This window comes from Tursiops truncatus, chromosome 10 (assembly GCF_011762595.2).
Source record: "Tursiops truncatus isolate mTurTru1 chromosome 10, mTurTru1.mat.Y, whole genome shotgun sequence".
NCBI classification, from domain to species: Eukaryota; Metazoa; Chordata; class Mammalia; order Artiodactyla; family Delphinidae; genus Tursiops; species Tursiops truncatus.
Window position 1 is genome coordinate 67,124,234 of NC_047043.1, and position 23,407 is coordinate 67,147,640.

A 23,407-nucleotide genomic window follows, 5' to 3' on the forward strand; every position below is an offset into this window, starting at 1 on the left:
GCTCACGGGCCCAGCCACTCCGTGGCATGTGGGATCCTCCTGGACCGGGGCACGAACCCATGTCCCCTGCACTGGCAAGCGGACTTGCAACCACCGCGCCACCAGGGAAGCCCTCTGTTCATTTTTTTTGGTCTTTTTTCTCCCTGTGCTTCAACTTGTAAAGCTTCTGTGGTTGTATTTTCAATTCACTAATCTATTATTCCTCAGAGTCTAATTTTCTGTTAAGTCCATCCAGTAAAATTTCCAGAAATTATATTTTCAGTTCCAGACATTCCACTTGGTTCACTGTTCTATCTTCCACTGTGCTCATTATTATTTTTTAGATTTAATTAATTAATTTATTTTTGGCTGCATTGGGTCTTCATTGCTGCATGCAGGCTTTTCTCTAGTTGTGGCGAGTGGGGGCTACTCTTAGTTGTGGTGCGCGGGCTTCCTATTGCAGTGGCTTCTCTTGTTGTGGAACACGGGCTCTAGGAGCGTGGGCTTCAGTAGTTGTGGCTTGTGGGGTCTAGAGCGCAGGCTCAGTAGTTGTGGTGCATGGGCTTAGTTGCTCCGCAGCATGTGGGATCTTCCTGGACCAGGGCTTGAACCCATGTGCCCTGCACTGGCAAGGAGATTCTTAACCACTGCGCCACCAGGGAAGTCTGTATATATTCTTTTTATCTGCGTACTTTTGCTCAGCGTACTCAACCATGTTGTTTTATCAGTGGCTCATTCCTTTTAGCTGCTGACATGGATTCCACTGTAGGAATATACCACAATTTGTTTATCTGCTCATGTGCTGATGGACATTTGGATTGTTTCCAATTTGGGGCAATTATGAATAAAGTTGCTATGAAAGTGCTTTCGTGGACATAATGTTTTCTTTTCTCTTAGGTAAATAAATATCTAGGGGTAAAATTGCTAGGTGGTATGGCAGGTGTAATTTTCTTTATAAGAAACTTTCCAACAGTTTTCCAAAGTAGTTGTACCATTTTATATTTCTGCCAGCAGTACTATAAGAGTTCCAAAGCTCACAGTCTCTTCAACTCTTGGTATCGTCAATCTTTTTAATTTTAGCCATTCTTGTCGGTGTACTGTGGTATCTCATCACTGTTTAATTTGTATTTCCCTGGTGATTAATGATATTGAACATCTTTTCATGTGCTTACTGGCCATTTGTATATCTTAATGTCTATCCTTTGCCTATTTTAAAACTGCATTGTCTTTTTACTGAATTGTAAGAATTGTTTACATATTCTGAATGCAAATGCTTTGTCAGATATTCATATTGCAAATATTTTTCCCCAGTCTGTGGCTTACCTTTTCATTTTCATTACAGTATGTTTTGAAGGCCAGAGATACTTAATTTAGATGAAATCCAATTTATTATTTTTTTTAATGGTTCAAGCTTTTTGTATCCTAAGAAACCTTTGCCTTTCCCAGGGTCACAAAGATTTTCTCTTACGTTTTCTTCTAGAAGTGTTACAGTTTTCACATTTACATCTAGAGCTGTGATGTATTTTCACTCAATTTTTTAAAAAGTTTATTTATTTTTGGCTGTGTTGGGTCTTCGTTTCTGTGTGACGGCTTTCTCTAGTTGTGGCAAGTGGGGGCCGCTCTTCGTCGCGGTGCGCGGGCCTCTCACTATCACGGCCTCTTGTTGCGGAGCACAGGCTCCAGACGCGCAGGCTCAGTAGTCGTGGCTCACGGGCCTAGTTGCTCCGCGGCATGTGGGATCTTCCCAGACCAGGGCTTGAACCCATGTCCCCTGCATTAGCAGGCAGATTCTCAACCACTGCGCCACCAGGGAAACCCTTTACTCAATTTTTGTGTATGGTATCAAGGCTTGTTTTTAAGCCATGTACTCTTTTTTTCTAGGGCTAGATAAGGCATGGCTCTTTTGAGGTGTCTAGTGAATGCCCCCAGTGTTCAACAACGTCTCTCACGTTAACTGGAAAGAAAAACCTCTTCCCGTCCTAAATAGTCCAGCTCATAGTGAAACTGAGCAGGGCCCTGTGAGGCCCCCAGGCACGGAGGTCTTTTTTGTCCCCCGTTTCTTGTAGGCAAGAATCCAGCCTCCATGACCTTATTCTAAGTTCCAAAGGGCAGATTCGAACAGTTGCTAATCAAGGGAGGAGCAGGCAAGAAACCACTTGAGGCAAGATTAAAGGGACCAGAGAAGCTCATCAAGATCAGGAGACCACCTGAGACGAGACTAAAGGAGTGCAGACCCTATACACACCCAGATCTTGTCAGAGACCCCATCCTTGAACCACGGTTGTAAAACCCTCATCAAATCATCTGGGGTTGGGACACACAGTTTTTTGAGGCAGGAGCCTGCTGTGGCCCCCTGTGCCGGGCAAAGTAATAAAGCTATTCTCTTCTACTTCACCTAAAACTCTGTCTCCAAGATTCAGTTTGGCACTGGTGCACAGAGAGGCAGAGCTTTTGGTAACAACAGCTTCCCCCTTGCTCTGTCTTTTGAGTTTCACCTATGCACACACAGATTAATATCCAGAAAAGGAGTTGAGACCTCTGAAGAAATGTCTTGAGCTTTTCCTCTATGTAGCCCTTTTTTCTCCATATTGTCCCTGAAATTTCCAATTGTTCTGGCTTCCTCAACTTTGTCTTCTCAACTCAGCAAGGCTGCTGGACTCCAGGTTGCGCCTCACTACTCTGAGATCTGGAAACTACCTCCAGCAGAAAGCTGAGGGGAAGACCAGAGGGCTCAGTTCATTATTTTCTTTTCCCTCAGGGATCCTGAGCTGCCTGTTGTCCAATTTCTGCAAACGGTTGTTTCATAATATTTTGGCCCCTTTTCTGACTGCTTATAGAAGGAGGGTGAGTTGTATACCAGTGGCCCCTTCTCTGGCAAAAGCCTCTTCATCTACGTTTGCATGGGCTCAAGTGTTCAATTTACCCACATAGGAAAGATTCCTCCAGCTTCAGTGACATGCCCTACTGGATTCCAATCTCAAAATGAAAAGCCTTTGGCTTTTCCTAGTCCACCTGTCATGCCTAGAAGAATAACTGCATTGATGCTCTCAGCGAAAAACCAAGCCGATGAGGGACAATGAGAACCAAATGGTGTTGAAGAACTCCACACACAGAGGACATGGAAACCCAGAGGTTAGAGAAGCAGCGTCCCTGCACCACGAATTGCATGTGAACACTGCACACACAGCAGTGAAAAGCCCCAGCACTGGAGTGAGACCCACCGGGTTTGAATTCCAGTATCCCACTTATTGGCTGCCACAACCTTAGACAATTCAATTAACCTCTCTGTGCCTCCGTTTCTCCAGGTATAAAATAGGGTAATACGAGTACCCACCTCACGTGGCTAATGTTAGAAGTAAATGGTAAGGCATGTACAGGGCTTGGCACATAATGAACACTCTACAAATGTGAGTGCTAGTATTGTCACCAGACCCAAAACTGGCCAAAGCACCTTCAGAGCCTGTGGTTCTGCCCTCCCACCCAGAAGAGGCTTTACAAGGAAGACTGAAAATAGATCCTACATTTAAATGGTCTCAAAATGCCTCCCCACAATTTACTTATTAAGTACTAGGGGGAAATGTTTCCTTCACATTGGAGACACTCAGAGGAACCACCTTACCCAAGATGTCAGAGAATGTCACCAATACTGGGATAAACCAACATCAGGTGCCTGAGGGTCTGACACACTGAAGAGGGCACAGCATCACTTATGCAGCATCCCCACCAAAAACACACAGCCTGGGTGTAATCATGAGAAAACATCGGACAAACCCAATCTAGGACATTCTACAAAGTCACTGGCCTGTACTCTTCAAAAGCATCAAAGCTAAGACGACAATGAAAGGCTGAGGAACTGTTATAGACTAAAGAGATGTGACAACTGAATCCAAAGTATGACCCTGGACCGGGAGAAAATAGCTATGAAGACAGTACTCAGGCAATTGATGAAATCTGAATATGGACTGCGGATTGACAATAACATGTTAATGTTAAACTTCCTGAGCATTAATAATTGTACCATGGTTCTAAAAGAGAACACCTGTGTTCTTAGAAAATGAATTCTGAACTATGTAGTGATTAGAGTGTAGTGATTAGAGAAGAGAAAGATCTCAGTTCCCCCACCTCCTAAGCCCCGTTGCTCTCCCTCTGAGCAGCTTCCCAGTAGGGAGCAAGCTTCTGCCTTGGCCTTGAGCACCAAGCCAGGGTGCCAGCACCAGCGCGGCAGCCAAGCCAGCCCAGCCCAGCCCAGCGAGAGGCAGAGCCATGCAGAGGCCTAACCTGTACAGTACAGACTGTATGTCCTTCAACTTCAAAGGAGAGTAGTAATGGCTAAGGTCGTTAGGGAGCGTGCTTCTTGGAAGATGCGGAGGAGATGGCGAGGTGGGGTGGGAGGAGAAAAGCACTTAGGGGAAAGAGGACTGTGGGTAAGGGGAGGAGGAACGGGTCTGGCAGGTGCTGGGGCTGAAAGAAGAGCAGCAGGTGGCATCTTGCTGCAACCCACTGTCTGGTTTCATGGCTGTTCTCCTTGGCCTGGGCTACAGTGCAGACTGTGGTGGCTGGAATGTCTGTAGCAAAGAAAGAGCTCAGAAACGAAGATGGGGGCACCAGGTCCAGGAGCCCGGCTGTCCTTCAAGATGCAGGATGCCATCTTAGTCCCAGGCAAAGAAGGACCCACTGCATAACACCACTGGCAGCCATGGCCAGTGGGAGCAAGGACCCAGGAGCTCCTGGTATGGTTCAGCGGTCCACCTGCTCTGAACAGCGTCAGACAACGCCCCCCGGCCCGAGCTCTCCTTGCCCTCACGCCTCACATCACTGCTGAGCAAAATTCAGCCTGAGCCTTGTCCACGCTGGCCCGGCCCGAGAACCTCCACTGCTGGGAGAACAAGATCACTGTATAACGGCTGCACCCAGGATGCTGTCCCATCCGCAGCAGTGGTCCTTGAACTCAGGCAGGTCCTTAGCAAGACTACAGTGCTTGTTGGATGTTTCCCCGGAGATTTTTACCTATTTGGTGTATTAGTAAATTATTTAGTTTAACACATGTTGAGAAAAACAAATCAATATGTAATCTGCTAAGCAGACTGAGACGCAGTTTAACATTCCTGTTTACTCTAATTTCATGTAACAGAACTGGATGATTTTTTTTTTTTTGCCAGTAACTGATGAGATTTCTCACAGAGAATTTGGGGACAGAATTATACAAGCAGGGCTCTTGCCAGAATAAACACATTCATTTAAGTCTCCCTACACTGTGTCTGTGGGACCCCAACACCCGGCCCTCGTCACCAGCCTGAGGGTGGGGCAGCGGTGGAAACAGCAGACCTGCAGTCCTCAAGCCTGCTGTCTGGAAACCCCAAGAGCAAAATCCCAGCCGGAAGGTCAGCGCATGTGTGCAGCGTGCCGTTCAAGGGAGTGCTGAGTGAGTCTCCGCTCCATGCACGGCCTAGATGGAACCACCTGCAAATATTTTAGCTCCAAACTCACTACCCAGATAGAAAAACCTGCTCTCATGCTCTGATGCCGCCGGGGCCAAGACACAGCGTACGCGGGGCTGGCAAGAGGCTCGTGTGTGCGCTCCCACTGTTCTCTCTTTCCTCAGGACCGCGGCCCGGCTTGTGTCATTTAACCCAGGAGTCGTCACTGCGTCATCTTTCTGCATCATTTTTCACGTTATTAAGCGAAAATGTCTTCAAAGAAAACGGAAAAGCCCATGAAGAACACTGATGAGCTTAAGAGGCTGGAAAAGCCCACGGACTAGAACACAAGCTGGGGGGAAATAAAGCCTTTTGAGAAAGGTAAATGTGTAAAAAACGCATGTGTCCCAAACTACTGTGCACACAACTTGGTCCATGAGAGAGAACAGAGAAAAAACATGAAGCTCTTGACACCTATCACTCATTGGTGATAGGAAAAGCCACAAATCCTCGAAACCAAGTCTTTAGAAGAAATTTTAGAGCCAAGGAAAACACTGGTTGAGCACCCCAGCCTAACCCTTCCTCCCCCCTCTCCCTGGGGGAGGCTGAGCCTCGCCAGCTCCTGCTTCCTCCTCTAGCAAAGTGGCTCAAGTGGAACCTGACCACAGCGCAAGATGCCCTTTAGAATGCAAAGGATGCTCTAAATCAAAGGGAACACGGTGGGGGGGTGGGGTGGGTCATGTCGGATAAGCTGGGGCTGCAGTAACTCAAATGAGAAGTCCTTTTCTCACAGGCAAACATGCGATTTCAGGGGCTGGCAACCCCGCGGTACTAGTGCAGGAGTTCTAGAACTTGCTGAGGACTGGAGTTCTCACGGGAGAGGTTCTTTAGCAAAGCCCAACCCCACCACAGCCTGGGGCCCCAAAGGGGCTAGAGGTTTCCAGGCTTATTCTCTGTGACCACACCCAACAGCTGTCCACAACCAAGGCTGAACCAAAAATCCAGGGATGGAAGCATCTCCACTTTGTCTACACCTGTGTGGAGTGTGGTGGACAGCCAACAGAAGCCGGTTACAAATAAGGAGCTGCTTCCCTTATTAGCTAAAAGCAAAAAGCAATGTCTCCAGAGCCACACGGCCTGGCTCTACCACTTCCTGGCTGTGTGACCTTGGGCAGGTTACTTAACCTCCCTGTGACTCAGTTTCCTTATGTATGAGAGGGAGACAATATTAGCACCCACCTCTCAGGGTGGCTGTGAGGACTAACTGGGCTAATACACGATGCCTGGCACTGAGCAGGCCCAGCAGGTCTGCCCACATCATCACACCACCTATCTCAGGAGGCACACTGCCAATAGGCTAGGGGGCTGGGAGAAGGTCAGTGGGTTCCCCTTTCTTTTCCTGCAGCCCCAAAGATACAAACAGTAGACCTTCCCTGGGAGACCCCATGAGGTCTAAAAGGAATGTGATGAAACTGCTTTAAAACAAAGGTTCTCAAAGAAACAATGCAAAAGGAGCCTGAGGTAGGGACTTCCCTGGCGGTCCAGTGGTTAAGACTCCGTACTTTCACTGCAGGGGGCGAGTGTTCAATCCCTGGTCAGGGAACTAAGATCCCACATGCTGCGTGGCCCGGCCAAAAAACAAAACAAACAAACAAAAGGAGCCTGAGGTAAACACAGAACCTGACTTAATTCACCATCCTTTTTAAATTGTAGAAAATAGGCCTGAAATTGAAAAAAGGCGGCTCTCTGGAATCCCTCCAAGCACACTGTCTCTTTTTCTGGGAGCCTCTGTCCCCACTATCTCCAGCCCCCAGAACGGATGGCCACGCTTATGATCTCCTACCTGGACCTTTGCCCTCACTACTCCCTCTGTTTTGAGAGCCCCTCACATCTCCTTCACCTCCAGTATTGTGACCAAGCAGGGCTTCCTCAGAGATGGTTCCCAAGGTCTCCTGGCAGAATCCCTCATCACTCCTCTCAAGTCTGTTCAAACATCTACAGCCCTCTTCACACTGCAATGGAATGATCTGCCAGCACGCACGCAGCCCACTCCAGCTGTGAGTCCCTCAGGGACAGGGGACTGGGTCTCAGCTCTTCTTTGTCAAGGCCACACTTGGCACCCAGGTCCTTAACAGATCCATTCTGCTAGAGCTCACATCAGAGTCTGCATGTGACTGAGTCTACAAACTGAACAAATGTAGGTCTTAACAGGGGTGATTTTCCCCCCAAGGGACACTGGGCAATGTCTGGAGATACTTTGGGTTGTCACAACAGGGGTGGGGGAGCTACTGGCATCCAGTGGGTAGAGGCCAGGGATGCTGCTAAACATCCTACAATGTGCAGGACAGCCCCCCAAAACAAAGAATTATCTGGCCCAAGATGTCAATGGTGCCAAGTTGAAAAACCCTGGGTTAGATGGATAACTTCCTAGCAGTGGAGTGATCTAAAAGAGATGCACGGACCACTTCTATGTACACAAGAAGAAAAGGATAACTCTTAGGGGCCATCCCTGACTCTTAAGATTATTAACTGTGCTCCTTATAATCATATAGCACCAGGGAAACAAATTCTGTGAAAACTTGCCGGTAACTTGAAATACCGAGGGCCCTGGAAACCCCTCCTCACGAGTTACAGAATGGACTCATGTACGCCTCCCTGCAGCTCCGGGAGGCTCCGCCTCAGAGGCTGGACCTCACTCCAGGGTGGGCTCGCCATCCTCACACAGCCAGGGCAAACCTTCACAAAGGCCAAGGCCAGAAAAGTGAACCTAAGATGGAATTCAAACATGCATGGAAGGACTGGTAGGTCTTTTCAAATTGATACGTTTAACGTTACCAATAGCCACAAAATAATCTGAAGTTCCAGATAATACTCTGGACATAAAGAAGAATCGTTAAGAAAGAAACTCGGAATTATACAAATAGGAAAAAAAAAGCGGGGGGGTGAAGTAGCCAGGGATAGAGAGTAATAAGTGCACCCGTGGAAAGGGGTGAAAAAAGGCATCGGGGGAAGTGGCTGAGAGAGACTGGGGCCTGAGGGACCCGGCTTACATCTCAGCTCTGCACCTACCAACCGGCACCTTGTGCTACACACTTCACCTGCCCACTGTCCTTGTTTGCAGAATGAAAACAACACCTCCCTTCCAGGTTCCTGTGAAGCACTGTCAAGTGCTGAGCACAAGAGCCGGCATACTAGGGACTGAGTAAAGAGCCAGTTGCAGGAAAGTGGGCTCCAGCAGCCAGTGTTACCACCTGCTACCACAGGACCTGGGTATGTTGAAGCCAGGGACTTGGATGCAGGTTCGTCACCTGTAAATGGGTTGCCCCAGTCCACCCACTGCCCGCTCAGGGCCCACATGAGACTCCGTAGGCGAAAACACAAGAAAGGGTCAGGTGAAGGAAGGAGATTATTACTTACACCAAAGTCACCTGGTTTGAGTGTCTGCTAACTTGGAATTGGCAATCGCTATACTGTCTGGGTTACAGTTTTTTTTTACTATTATGCAGTCTAAGAGAAGAGGGCTAAAGGTAAACATGTTGAGTAAACAAGACAGAAAGGGAAATGTTTAACCTAATTCAGAAAACAAGTTACTCAAGCACCTGTGAGATGTTCTTCAACTGAGTTCTGAATGTGAATACTGTAATGACAATGAGGATGACATCCCCCCTCCTACTATGGAGGGCCCAACATGTGCCTGACACTAACCCAGCTTCCTTACACACACCCTTCTAATCCTCAGTTCCAGAAAAATCATCACTCCCATCTTGCTGGGGAGGAAACCAAAGCTTCAAGAAATACGTGGGTTGCTCAAGGGCAGTATGTGGCAGAAGCAGAAATGAAACCCAGGTCAGATGGGTTCCAGAGCCAGGGATTCTGCTATTTTTAACCATTTGTAAAACTCCTTCAACAGGAGGAGACTTCATCTTCATGCAAACACTATACTAACTGCAGAGGATTTTAAACAGCTCATTAAAGCAGTTGATAGGTTCCAATAGAGCAACACTTGAAAAACAAAGGTATTTAAAAGGCAAAAAATGCATTACAACTCAGATTGTCCCCTAATTCAGATAACTCCCTCCTGCCCTGATTTTATTCCAAATTAGTGAAGTTTTATTATAAATAAAGGCCATCACCATTATGGATAAATGCTACCAGATGAATCAGCATTTAGAAAACCGAAAACTTTCTGAAAATAAAGACCCCCTAACGGGCCTCCATGCTAATGTTGGCTGCACTCCTTTCCCCTGTGGGCACAAAAGCAGCCTGGGACAGAATGCTCTTCCTGGGCCTTGGCTGGCACTCCGGGGTGGGGTAGGAAAGGAAGGCGACATTATTGACCGTGTGATGGGTGCCAGGCCCAGAGATGGCACCTTCACATATGAGCTCCAGCTCCATTTCAGCCATCACTGAGTTTCGTTATTTTACCAGAAATGAAAAGTTACCGGGAAACAGGATATTCACAAGATCTCAAAGTATTACCACCAGAGAGATAATGTATTAACTGCAAAGGGGAAAATGTACCCTATAAGGGAGAGAGCTGGAGACGTGCCCTCTCTGCCCAGTAACTGACCTTATCACTAACAGTGGGACTGATGTCACGTGCCACCTGGTGCTGTGTAACATGAAGCACGCAACACTGCTCACGCAGTGTTCTCGCTGTAAAAAAGGTTATCGCAATCTAATGGCTCCTCCAGACCAACTCAGGAAACAGGGGTCCATGAAACGCCCCAAAACCGCAACAAGGTAACACCCAGACAACTCCAGAAGGTGGGGCACCGTCCACAACAACTGGCCAGGACACTTCCAAAGGCAATGTCAGTAAACAACAACAAAAAACAAAAAAAACTCGTGTGTGTGTGTGTGTGCGTGTGTGTGTGTGTGTGTGCGCGCGGTCCACACTTTGCACCTGGTTAAAAACATAACCAGGTGCAAAGTGTGGACCTTGATTAGATCATAGTTTTTAAAAAACTCCAGCTATAAGAGACCTGTGATGTTAGGGGAAGTGTGAATATTAGATATTAAGTGATATTGCAGGGTTATACATTTTCTTAGGTGTGATCATGAAACTGTGGTTATGGGGACTTCCCTGGTTGTGCAATGGTTAACAGTCCACCTGCCAATGCAGGGGACACGGGTTCCAGCCCTAGTCCGGGAAGATCCCACATGCCACAGAACAACTAAGCCCACGTGCCAAAACTACTGAACCTGCGCGTCTAGACCCCGCGAGCCACAACTACTGAAGCCCGCATGTCTAGAGCCCGTGCTCCACAACAAGAGAAGTCACTGCAACAAGAAGCCTGAGCACCGCAAGGAGGAGTAGCCCCCCACTCGCTACAACTAGAGAAAGCCCGCGCGCAGCAACGAAGACCCAACATAGCCAAAAAATAACAAATAAAAAATAAATTCATTAAAAAAAAAAAAAGAAACTGTGGTTATATAGACAACTATTCTTATCCTTAGGAGACTCAACTGAAGTTTTTAGGGATAAAGTGTGATGCTGGTTGCAACTTACCTTCAAATGGGTCAGCCAAAATAAAAAAGTATAAAGAGATAAAGTAAATGTGGCAAAAGGTGAACAATTTCTGAATCGAGGTGGAGGGCAGATAGGCATTCATTGTATTATTTTCATCTTTTCTGTATACTTGACATTTTTTAAGATAAAAATTAGGATGGCGTGGGGACAGGTGATCCCAGGAAAGGTTGTCCCAACATGCCTATGTCTGTACAGAACACAAAGGGAGGCCAGTTCACCACGCGCCAGAACAGCAGGGACTCATTTGAGATTAAGATTTCAAAGCTGGGGGGCTTCCCTGGTGGCGCAGTGGTTGAGAGTCCGCCTGCCGATGCAGGGGACACGGGTTCGTGCCCTGGTCTGGGAAGATCCCACATGCCGCGGAGCGGCTGGGCCCGTGAGCCATGGCCGCTGAGCCTGCGTGTCTGGAGCCTGTGCTCTGCAACGGGAGAGGTTACAACAGTGAGAGGCCCGCATACCGCAAAAAAAAAAAAAAAAAAAAAAAAAAAAAAAGATTTCAAAGCTGGGTAGACTAGTCTGTGATGTTACTTTGGGCCTCAGGAAAAATGCTATCATTTCTCAGCACCATCAGTGTCCTCATAAAACAATGACACCTTCTCTCAGTTGGATAGTCCCCAAATCTGTAACATGAAAATAGGCAGGTAGATTTATCCAAGCTCTCAAAATGCTTGTTTTGTTAAAAAGCCAATCCTGTCTACACTTCAGCCCAGGACTCTGATGGTGCATGGTGAAGGAGGCTTGAGTCTGCTTTGCATTTACAGGTCCTGAGAGTAAATATACCCCTAATGCCAACACACACACTGGCCAATACTGACCTTTTGCTGATGGCTGGGCCACTGCCCTGTACTGGAACACACAGGGCAGCTCCAGGACTGCTCAGTTCTGCTGTGCTGTGACTTCACTGAGTCACACACTACAGATAAAGCCACCAAAACAAGCTGCTCGGCAGGAAGAGCATGACAAAGGTCCCTCGTTTAAAGCATTTCCTTCTACTCAGACCCCCGACGACTTTCAGTGACACTCCAGAAAACCTAGAGGGGGAAGGCCCTTTAAAAGCTTGCCTCTGAGTTTGTTTGGCTTTCCTTGGACACACAGGGTACCTTAGCCGAAGCCTCCGGAAAGTTCACCCCCTGAACAAGGCGATGCTGACACTGGGACATGCCAGCAGATGGCGGCTTGTATGTTTATGCAGCTTAAAGAATCAGCTATATAGATCAACTGGCACACCAACTCTCAACTGCCTGGCCAGAGACGTCTGGAAATCCGCACACAGTGAGTCGAGCACCAGGATGAGAAATCCCTGTGAGAATCAAAATCCTCTCCTGAGATATAAGAGGGTCTTCCTCCAGGTAACCCTTACTTCTAGGTAAAAAACACAGCAACCTGTAAATGGAGAAAAAGTAATTTTCTGGGTAGAAAAAGAAACATAAAAACAGTGGTCTGAGGATTCACTGAAATCAGGATGTGAAGTGATGAAAAATACCACACAGCCTGTCTGGCAGAGAAATGGGTCCATCCTATACAACAGAGCTGGTCCAACAGGAAAACGGAATAGTGCCTGCCCCAAGAACCGCGGAGTTGTCAGAAGTGTCCGAGCCCATTGCCCTGGAGGAGGAAAGCACTGGAACGGAAAAGACTGTGACTCCAAAGAGGAGAGGGACTGTTAGTTTCAACTGCTCAGGAGAGATGACTGGTATTTAAAATGTGCTTGGGAACTTCCCTGGTGGTCCAGTGGATGAGACTCCGTGCTTCCACTGCAAGGGGGCACGGGTTCGACCCCTGGTCAGGGAACTAAGATCCCGCATGCCACGCAGCATAGTCAATTAAAAAAAAAAAAAGAGAGGGAGAGAGAAAAAATATGCTTGAAGAAACCAATGATGGAATTGACAAAGGATGGAGTGGCCTCATCTTAACGAACCCAGACCTCCCTCAAGGGCTGCAAGGTGAGCAGTCTTTTCATGGGAGCCTGGCACTCCTGACAGCAGCTCTGCCAGACTGAGGAACAGGCACTGTGACCAGGAAGACAGCCAAGCAGCTTGCAGGAGCAATTCCTTGAGACCACCTCCACTCCCTTTCGTTTTCCCCAATAAAGTCCATTTCAAAATGTAAAGCAGTTCCTAAGAGATTTCCTCCTCTTCCCAGCCCTGCAAAATGGAAAAGCGCCACAGTTCTATTTTAATAGAACCAAGAAGTTAAAGAGAAGAAAGGTACTTCCCTGACTGGGTCTCGATCAGTGGGACTCCCCTTGGGCTGGTGTCTGCTTCTAGGTGGGAGAATAGGGCTCTCGATCCATGTCCATGCCTGTATTCAGGGCAGACACGGCTCTAGCCTTTCCAACTCTTCCCCCCATCACCCCTACTCACCACTGTCCCAGGACCTACTACCCAATGCCACAAGCTCCCTCCACATCTAGCCTTACACTGAGCAAGAAACCACTTCCTAGTTCCACCTTTGCATACGGAATATACCAACCACGGCGGGATTTGCACTTGTGCTCACAGTGAAGATTAAGAAGTGACTGTGTCCCTGAAGACTCGCAGGGCCAGCACCATCACTCTGAACACATTCAACCCAGCACACTTCTCAGCTGTGAGCAACTCCGCCTGTCATAATCACATTTCCCTCTCTGAATCACAAGTATCAAACCCCAGGGAATTAGTGGGGCCATCAGCACCAATCAAACCCATGAAAATAGCCAGGGCTATGCTAAGAAATCTTAGGTCAGGGAACAACACAAAACCTAAGCCTGGAGTTCCTTTAGGGAGAAAGGAAGGCCAGCTGGAGGAGAGAAACGTGGGGAGGGGAGTGCAGACCCACGCACAATGTCTCGAACATACAGACATACAGTTCATGCACCCAAGTCAGAAGCTGATTTTCGCTAAGTCATCACAAATTATTACTGTGGGAACAAGTGGGTATTTGTTCAGCAGGGAAAACAGCAAGGCAAGTAGAGACTAAAAAGGAGAGAAAAAGTAGCAAACATATACAGTCTGGGACTTGTTGCAAGACTTACGAAGGCCAGGCAACCAGAAAAAAAGTGGTGTCCAAGAATAGCCTCTTCAAGGTTCCCTAAAGCTTGGGAGAATTCACCCAAATAAGCCACACATCATAAACAAGCAAAGCTGCAACTCCAGCAACTGGACCCTACAAGACGCACACACACAGCTGCAGGATCCTTCCCAGATGCCAAGGAGCATAACTTCTGCAGGAACTTCCCATTCTGCCCACGTGAGCACAGTGGGGAAATTTTGAGAACAAGTCATTTTGGAAATAACACCTCTGTCAAAATAGTTATAACTCTTCCTTTCCCCGAAATGCAATCACAGAGCTACTAGGTCTCTTGTCACTTTAATAAAAGGAAGGATGTACACTAAGAAAACATAACCCCTCAACACGTGGCACACATGACAACACGTTGGAACTTCTAGTTTTCCAGAAGGGCTATCTGGGGCTTTCTTCCCCATTATGAAGCTCTCAAGGAAGGGCCCCTGATGACTTAGCACAGGAATTCTAAGACCTCCTCAGACCCTCTGAGTCTGCTTCTCCACTAAGCTCCTAAGTTGCCCAAGTCTCATGGAAAGGAAGGATACCTGAAATATAAACAAAAGTGGGCTGGGAAAGGGAACAGCCAGGGGAGACTTGAGATGCAACTTAATTAGGAACGGTTGGGGCAGAGATGGAACAGGTGAGCCTGTTCAGGAAAAGGAGAGGAAAAAGGAGATGCGGGGAAGAAGGCACTCTGGGTGGGTCCGGCTCCAACCAAAACAGAAAATTAAGCTGAGGGTGAAGGGCCGGGGCCGGGGGAAGTAGTCCTGGGAACGGAATGCACGGCCTAATAAGCCAGGTATTGCAAGGTGGCAGAATTTATATGCGAACGGGATATAGTAAATCCTGAAGTGAAGGTGAAGAAAAAAGCTCAGTATCAGACTGGGGGCGAAGGGGAGGCTAAGAAGAGCCTTTAAAAGGGGGCAGAAAAGAATATGCCTTCCGGGGGTCATGGCCGTAGGCTGTTAAGTAGGGTAGCTTTAATTTGCGATGACACGGTTGCAGGGGGGCATCTCAGAAGAGAGGTGTGCGCGGGTGGGAGAAGAGTACTAGGGGTGACCCCTGACAAGAAGCTGCCGCGATAAGGCAAGGGACCCAGGACCCTGGGTCGGGGCCAAAGCTCCCCCTCGTCTGGGAATGCCCAGCCTGGGCTCGCGGGAGGAAGACACCTTCGCCAAAGGGCCCGTGTCCCCAAGGCCTGAACTCCTCAGGCAGGAGGGTCCCCGAGGCCGGTGGGCCCGAGGCTCGCGGCGCAGGGCTTCAGGAGGGCGGGGGTCCCGGACTCACGCATCAACGTGCTGAAGGCCACGACGCCGAGCAGCCCCTGCAGGAAGATGCCGAAACTGTGCATGAGCGCACCGCTCTCGCAGCGGCCCGCGCCGGACGCTACGGTGGAAGGCGGCCCACCCGGCAGTGAATGGCTCGAGTTCCCGGCAGGACCCTGCATGGCGGGCCTGGCGAGGGGCGCTGGGCGCCGCCGCCCGGCCGCCCGCCCGGCCTCGCTACCTGCGGGGCCCTCGCCACCGAGCCCAGAGCCCGGGGTCCGAGACGGGAGCCGGTACCTCCACCCCGCGGCCGACTCGGCGCCGCGCGTAACGCGACGTCTGAGACCGCAGCGCCTGATTGGCCAGGCGCGGCGTGGGGGCGGGCCTTGGCCGCTCCTACTCTCCCCCCCCACCAGGGGCGGGGCTCCGGCCGGAGAGGGAGCGGTGTTTTGGATCCTGACCACAGGTAGGACAGACCAGGTGAGCTGGGCTGCGCAAAACGGATTGAGAGCCCAAGCCCGGACTCCGAGCTCCAGGTCGGGAGGGCAGGAGCAGGGAAGATCTGTGACGAAATTTTTTTTTTCCCTCTAAGATAAACCCCTGAAGAATTTATGAAAAAATACTTCTGGATTCCACCCCCAGATTCCGATTCAGTTGTTCTGAGACGGTGGCCAACAATCTGCATTTTCGGCAAGCAGGCTGGATTATTCTGAGGCAGGTCGTGGAGGAAAACAATCTGACTCCGCACACAAGCATATTCTTTCCAACCCAGACCTTCGGTGTCCTTGTACTTTCCTTGTTAGTACCAGTATCCTGGCCAAAGGCTTGTCTTAGATTCATCATTCAGGCCCCAAATCGACTTTTCCTCCCATAAACGTAATTTAAATGGTCATTTCAATCCAACTGCCTTCATTTAAAAATATACAGGGTATATGCTGTAAACACGTGGATGTAACCCCATCTTGTTCATTCTGAATGTGATTCATAAAAGAAAATCAGGTTGTTGGTATTTGTCAGTCTCCAGGGCCTCCCTCCACACACACTCACATTTATTCCCACTCAACCCTTTCTGACTCCTCAGAACCTGCTCCCTTCCTCTACTAGGGCCTTTAGTCCCCATTCTGTCACCTACCCTCTGAGCTGCCTCTGGCTTTTCTCCCGACACCTCTTGTTGGTGCTCTCAGGTCCCTGACCAGGACTGCATCCACTTAATGCCAGTGTACACACAGTATTATTCTAGTAGACACTGGGGTACACTTGTTGAACAATAAATACCAAACCTAGGGAAAGTTCCCCTAAAGATAGCTGTCAAGAAATTCCAATTACATAAAAGGTTCAATGATATCCAAAAGCTTTCTTGGTTAACAGGAATATTAACTTGATTATCTGGGGAACACAAATGCTACTGGCTCCCTAGAGCCAATTCTCCATCCCTTCTCTTACAATGCACTTCCACACCTCTGTGCCTTTACATGGCATTCTAGCTGCATGGAATACTGTTCCCTTTTCCCTGCTCCATGAACTGCTACTCATGCTTGAAGGCCTGCCTGACACCCCTGTCCCCACTGTGCATCCACATTACCTTGTGTGTGCTGCTCCACTAGCACTTTTCAGACTGCTAAATTAGACGGCTGTACACACCTCTCTCTCCCAGCTGAGTGTAAGCCTCCTGAGGGCAGGAACTGATTTTCTCTCAGCCTTGAATCCAACATAGTGCCTGGCACAGAGAGCATGCAACAAAATGCTTTTTAAATTAAATTGATTTTTAATTTATAAAATTAAAAACTCTCCACAAGTACTGACCATGGGAAAATACAGAAAATCAGGTTAAGAAAATAAACAGGTAAGGAAAAATTGCATTACCGTCTTAAGTCTAAGAAGGTCCCTTATGGGTATGTATGCTCAACAGTTACAGTCCACGTTTAGAGAGAACCAAACAATAGGATGTGTCCTTAAAGCCGAAGAGATTGTAGTTGGGCATAAGGAGATTATTAATTGTTTGAAGACACAGCTCAAGGAAAATTGCACACAGAGCTGAAAAATGAATTTTTTTGACAAAGCAGTGCTCTGCACATCCAGATGTGGAGGAACCCTAAGGCCTGTCGCTGCTGTGCCAAGGCAAATGTAAAGAACAAGAAGCAGTCTTCAGCGATCGGGGCAGAGTCCTCGGTGCCGGGAGCAAGCTCACTATGGGAAGTTCTGCTCTTCCTATCTTTTCTGAACGGCAATTAAAAAGTACCCAGATCCAGAGGGGAAAGGATCAGACAGAAGGATGGGGGGAGAATTCTGGAAAGGTTAATTTTATTGAAGCAGGAAGGAACTTTCTCCTCCATTCAGAGATGATTCTCTGAGGTCCCACTGGAAACAGTTTTGAAGGATTTACTCTGGTCAAGATGCCTTCTTTGCTGTCAAAGGAAGTTAAATATACCTTAAGACCTGTTTTAATTTTCTCACGACCACTTAAAACTGTCATAACATACCACACGTTTATATACACTCTTATTTACAAACCAAAAAAAAAAAAAAACCCACGCAAAATATTCATCCAAAATAGTTATTTTTTAATCCCTTGAAGTTATACCATCAAACTTGATGGGAGTTATTTTAATAGGTATTCTTGTGCATATTTCTCCTTAAGTATACTTTATCCTCAATGCATAACTTTTAAAATTAAGAGAAAAACAGTAAGCAGGAAGGATACAACGCAATATGCATTTCATTTTGTTCCAAACAAGCAGCTTAAAAAAAAAAAAAAAAAGGACAACATACATTAAAGTGCATCAGTTCCAATGAGTTAGTATTAGAAAAGGGCCTAAGGACAGTGCTGGAACCAGCCAGGAGTCCCACACTGGCAGGCCTCTGATTGTCTTCAGAGAATAGTCAACAGCAAAAAAAAAAAAAAAAAAAAAAAAAAAAAACGGAAGAGAAAAAAAATGAGCACTTAAAAATCTCAAGAGAAACATTCAAAGTACACTTCCCTAGAGACTTCTTGCAAAAGGAGATAAGTTTTAATTTTGTCTAAACTTTGTAACCTCTCTCAGTCATCTGCTTTGTGACTTGATTTGCCCCAAGAGCCTACCTTCATCCTTTCAACACTATTTGCTCACGCTCACATCCACTCTGCCAAGTTAGGCATGCAGTTAGATAAACGAAAACACGTAGAAACCCGCAGGACTGAGTTCCCATGCATCCTGAGAACAGGCACACCTATTAGCAATGGTAGCTTCATGTCACTAGCCAGTGTCATCCTTTGCCTCCAGAAATAGTCGGAGACCCTTGCCTCCCACAGCTTTAACTCCATTACTGCTGGAGTTAAAGACATGTCCGGCAAGGCTGTGGCTTGTTTCCCTTTAAGACAGTCCTTTGCGATAGGCCACGGCACCAGAACAGACCCAAATGGTGTGTCAGGTCAGAAAAGACATAAAGGAATGGAGTTTTAGGCCTACTTCTCCATTCCTCCAACCCCCACTCCTGGTTCTGCTGGTTCTTGCAAAAATCTAAGACTTCTGAAACCCTAGAACGAAGAAAATCGATCTCCAGTGCACTTATGGCCCACCACCTTCACCCCTAAGGCTGCCCTCAGAAACAGAACTACCTGTCAAATCTGGTACAAGTACAGAGGAGATCCCAGGTGAGCAGGCTTGGAACCAGATCCATTTGGACTGGGCTTGGAGTTTAGAACTCTCCTGCCAAAACTCCAAGTCCATAGGTGACTTATTTAGATAAATTCAAATTTCCAAAGCATATACATCCTGACACAATGGGAGGGAATCATCAAAATTCACTAGCAAAACATTGTAAAGTGAATAAAATCAAGGAAGAGTTATACGTGCATGAAAGTGATTGATTTCTTTTTGGTTTTGCAGGAGGCTCTGTCCTACAGGGTTTCCGAGCCAGCACCATGACCATGACACATGGTTACTTTGGGTGGACCCAAGACCAAAGACATTCAAATTTTTAAAGGGGGTACCCAGTCCCTACTGAGACTTATACTCCATTTGCTAGTGCTCCCTTCTCCTTCATCTTCAAAAGGCCAACTGATAACACGGAACACTTTTGAACTTACTTACACACACACACACACACACACACACAAACAAAACATCTCCAATATACAGGACCAAAGTTCAAACTTAGTGTGTGTTTCCACTGCCGAGGCTATGCTCCTAACAGCTCTCTCAGAGTATCTGTGGGCATCAATCAAACCAGCACATGGTGTCTTAAATAAATGTCTTTGGTGATAGGCACCAAGTAAACAGAAGTGCCTATGATAGTTTTCCCAATGTCCCCATTTAGTTAAATCTTACCTACAGTTCCCTGATGTTCTGTGTGTGCCCCAGAAATACTTTCTGGCTTGGGGGAGGGGATGGTTCTGAGTACTATCCAACCTGAGGCCTCCTAAAGCTTTTACTCTGTATTCAGTTATGGTATTAGTGACTGAATTGGGACAAGAGAACAAGTAAAATGTATTCAAGTCCTCAGGAAGCTTTGGTCCAATGCCCTCTCTCTCACAGTGAGAAAAATTTTACTTCCAGGAGAAGGAGCATATAAAGGTCAAGTTCTGAACTGGTTTTCTATGACTGCCTCTATCGTAATTCAATAAATATTTACCGAAGAAGCCCATCCCTTCCAGAGGTTGGTAACTATCCTTCCCTGACCTCTTATATCTATAAAGTAGATGCTGGGAGCCACCTACAACGCTAAAGAAAGGCAGATAGGACGAAAGCTCCCATTAATGCATTTCCTGCATTAGCCACCACAGTTCTGCTTCAACGGAGAGGAATGGAGGTGGTTTACAAATGAAAACAGCACAGTCCCCAGAAGCCCACAAAATATAGTCAAAATGTCACAGCAAATCTTCGCATGCAGTAAAAGGTTTCCCTAACACACCAACACTACAATAATAGGCTTATATTGGTCAGTCAACTTCAAGGTCCAGGAGCATGATACAATCCATTCACCTGTTTCCAAGCTTGTCAATTCAGGATCAAAAATGGATCCTGGAAAACTTTCTGACCTTAGGGAGGCTATGGAGCCAGCTGAAGGTGAAATTTAGACAAATGCAGTCCCTCATAATGTACCTCGCACAGATTTAAGAGGTTGGTATCTTTAAAAACCAAAGTTCATATACCTATTGCAACATAACAAACATTTTACCCCAACATGGTGAGCTGTTATCAGGCTTAATATATGTTTTAGAATCACGACAATCAGACTGTCACTGCTGGCCAGTCCAGCCCCAGCCACATTATGAGGCAAATGGAGTCTAAATTTTATACTTAAAAAATAAAAAAAAAAGCCCCGTGCCAAATTCCCAAACAATTATCCTCTCTCCTGTGACAGCCAGGGATAGGGACTGGGGGTATATAATACTTCTTTAATGTAGTTGCCTGATAAACTATTATCTTGGTATGAGAATGCAAAAAATAGGAAGTAGGTAGGAATAGTAAGTAGGAAACCCTACTTACTTGTCTAATTTAGAGTCAGCTTCTCTCTGGGAGAAAGCTGAGCTTGAATAATCATGGCATAAATAGACAAGCTGGCTGGGGCCCGACTCTACCTGATCAGAGACTACTACTTAGGGCCGTGTGTTTCATCTTGCAGGGGCTTTGCCCCCTCACCTGTGAAGGGAGGTGTTTTAAATTCTATGGTTTCTGAAGAAGTCAAGAGAGAGACAATATAACATATTCACTGTTGCATTTGGTAAATTCTCTCTTATAGAAAATCTCATTTTCCTAAATAAGACAACAATGTTAATTAGTTCCAGACTTTTTTTGTTTCATTGATCTTCTTCAAGGAACTCTTTGCCTTAGTGCCTTGACTGCTGAGCTCTCAGGAAATTTTATTATGCAAGATACCCGCCTCCCCCACCCCCACCCCCACCCCCCTCCCGCCGAAACTCTATCTACTTAATGCTAACTGTTCCCAAGCATCACATATATGCTTCTCTTCCAGGGGCATAGAATGAATCAAAACTTTAAAAACTATATCTCCGATAAGTTCAAACATATTAACTTCTACTTAAATGAAGCGTCTTTCCAGGTATATCTGGTAGTAACCTAAGCAAAGAGTTGATGCTTTAATATATGGTTTGGTTGGAGGGCCTGAGTTAAGGTGGTTCATAAATTATCCAATGAAGAGAAGATTCAGATTACAAATGTTTGCCAAGGTCCATAAAAACACGTGGGGCAGCGGGGGAAGAGAAGGAAAAAATCACAATCAGTTTAAATTTGTAATAAAATTACCTTATATTTGTATAGCTGTTTAGAATTTACCCAGTTTGTAGTTTTAAAACATTTTCAAATCTTGAAGAGGAATGATTAGGTTATATATTTGCAGGTAACTAGGATAATTAAAACACACACACACACACACACACACACACACACACTCAGCAAAGCAAACCATTTAAAGGAAGCAACCCATGTATCTTTCCTCATTCCACATGGTTGGAACAGTACAGCAAACGCTATTATTCTATAATAGCTAACAGTGCAATCATAAGTGAAAATTTGCCTGTTTAATACCAACTTGAGCTGGGTCAAAAGAAACACCTAAAAGGAAACTTGAGTTGTTGAGTGGGAATTGACCGTAGAATACATTCAATTTAAAGGTTCAACCAAAGAAAGAGTAAACGTGACTAGGCAAAGACGTTTCTAGAATCCTTAACCATCTCTCAATCTCTATCCAGCCACTGAGGACATACTGTGACGGAAATGCCATGCTCTGCATCACCCCTCCTAAAACTTATTTTCTCTGTTGTGCTTCTACACTATCTGCCTGGAGACACCGAGAAAGATGGGGAAATGGGCTTTACTGTGGGTCCAGGGAACACCTACTGATTTTTACCCAAAGTGAGGACTCTCAAAATGAAAGACAAACAACTATAGAGAAAAGTAAACACAAAATAAAAGCCTCTGAAGTCCCTCTGAGAACTAACAGGGAGAAAGCAATTCAACTGAAATAGCAACAATCTTTGAACTACTTGAAACAGGCAGCCCAACCTGGGTCAAGATGCAAAACAATGACAGTAGAGTTCTTAGATCAGTCAGTTAAGGAATTGGTGTTAAGTGCCACACATTATTTTTAAGAAAGCAAACAGTGTTTTTTTTCCCTCCAACTCTGTCATAGTTTTAGTGTTCATGTAGCTTAAAAATGGTATCATTAAAACAACCTCATACATGGCTATAAGCTCAATTATCAACAGAGGTAGTAAACAAAGGAACTCCTAAGAATAGATTTTAAAATGGATCAAAGTGTGACTGTACATTCAAAACCCTAGAGCCACATAATCATCCCCAAAATGAACTGTTTTAATTTAAAAAAGCTTAAAAAACACAATGACAATGAAGCACTGATGTGCCTTAGGCACAGTCCCATATCAGTGCTGACTTAAAGCTATGTTCTCTCTTTCCAAGAAAGAGAAAGCAGAGAACAAAGTTCAATCTACAATGGGAAGGAACAGAAAGAACAAAAAGAAAACCAAAAGGGTGCTTTCCAGCAACCTAGATTATTCTTCGTTTTCAGGCCACACCAGTGGAAATGCTTATTCTTCTATAGGAGTCTTTTCTTCACAACCTTTATTTTTTTTAAACTGCAATCTGCTGAACAAGAGATGCCCACATTTTCACTGGCAGGAGAGCCACTTCTGTGCAGTTTTTGCTTACTCAGTGTGGGTCCTCCTTCCCTGAAAGTGCAAAGAGAGCAAGCCGACACCTGCAGGGCCCAGAGCCCCAGGACTATTTCAGCTCCACTTGTAGAGCAGGGCGAAGGATTTGCTGCATTTGTGCTTCAAAGATACAGCTCACTTTGGTTGTCCTTCTCAGTTGGCAAACTGTTCATAAAAAGCAAACTTGATCCTCTCTATGTGATGGCAAAGTTTGATGGCAGGGCCCAGTTTTAAGTCCATGCACTCTTGAACGGTGGGAAGGGTAAGGAGCAACAGGGCCTGCCCATCAATTTCCTGTTAAAGCATAAAATACAAATCATCTGTGATGTGCATATGAGTGGCAGCTCGACCATTACAGCCCTGGTTCACTTCGCTTTGTCAAAATCAAAAGTCCCTGTGCTTTTCCTTTCATCACTTTTTCCCTTTAAATAAGTATCACACACTTCCTTTTAAATGCCTCTCATAGTCCTCCATACTAATCAATCTTCAGAATTAGTAA

At 46.3% G+C, this 23,407-nt stretch overlaps 2 protein-coding genes across 6 annotated transcripts in view; both read right to left on the reverse strand.

Moving 5' to 3' along the window:
- The window catches only part of STIMATE (STIM activating enhancer), a 54,333-nt gene extending 38,762 nt beyond the window's left edge, over nt 1–15,571 (reverse strand). The window contains exon 1 of the mRNA XM_019947607.3: nt 15,262–15,571. Coding sequence (XP_019803166.1) covers nt 15,262–15,421 — 160 coding nt within the window. The 5' untranslated portion in view covers nt 15,422–15,571. The remainder of the gene's footprint in view (nt 1–15,261) is intronic.
- Nucleotides 15,572–16,974: 1,403 nt separating this feature from the next.
- SFMBT1 (Scm like with four mbt domains 1) overlaps nt 16,975–23,407 on the reverse strand; it is a 132,424-nt gene continuing 125,991 nt past the window's right edge. For 4 of the 5 annotated variants that reach the window (XM_019947628.3, XM_073811222.1, XM_019947632.3 and 1 more), the window contains one exon: nt 17,780–23,202. In XM_019947628.3, coding sequence (XP_019803187.1) covers nt 23,062–23,202 — 141 coding nt within the window. In that variant the 3' untranslated portion in view covers nt 17,780–23,061. Of the gene's footprint in view, nt 17,645–17,779; nt 23,203–23,407 lie in introns of those variants that run through there. The other variant, XM_019947631.3, reaches the window with a different exon arrangement.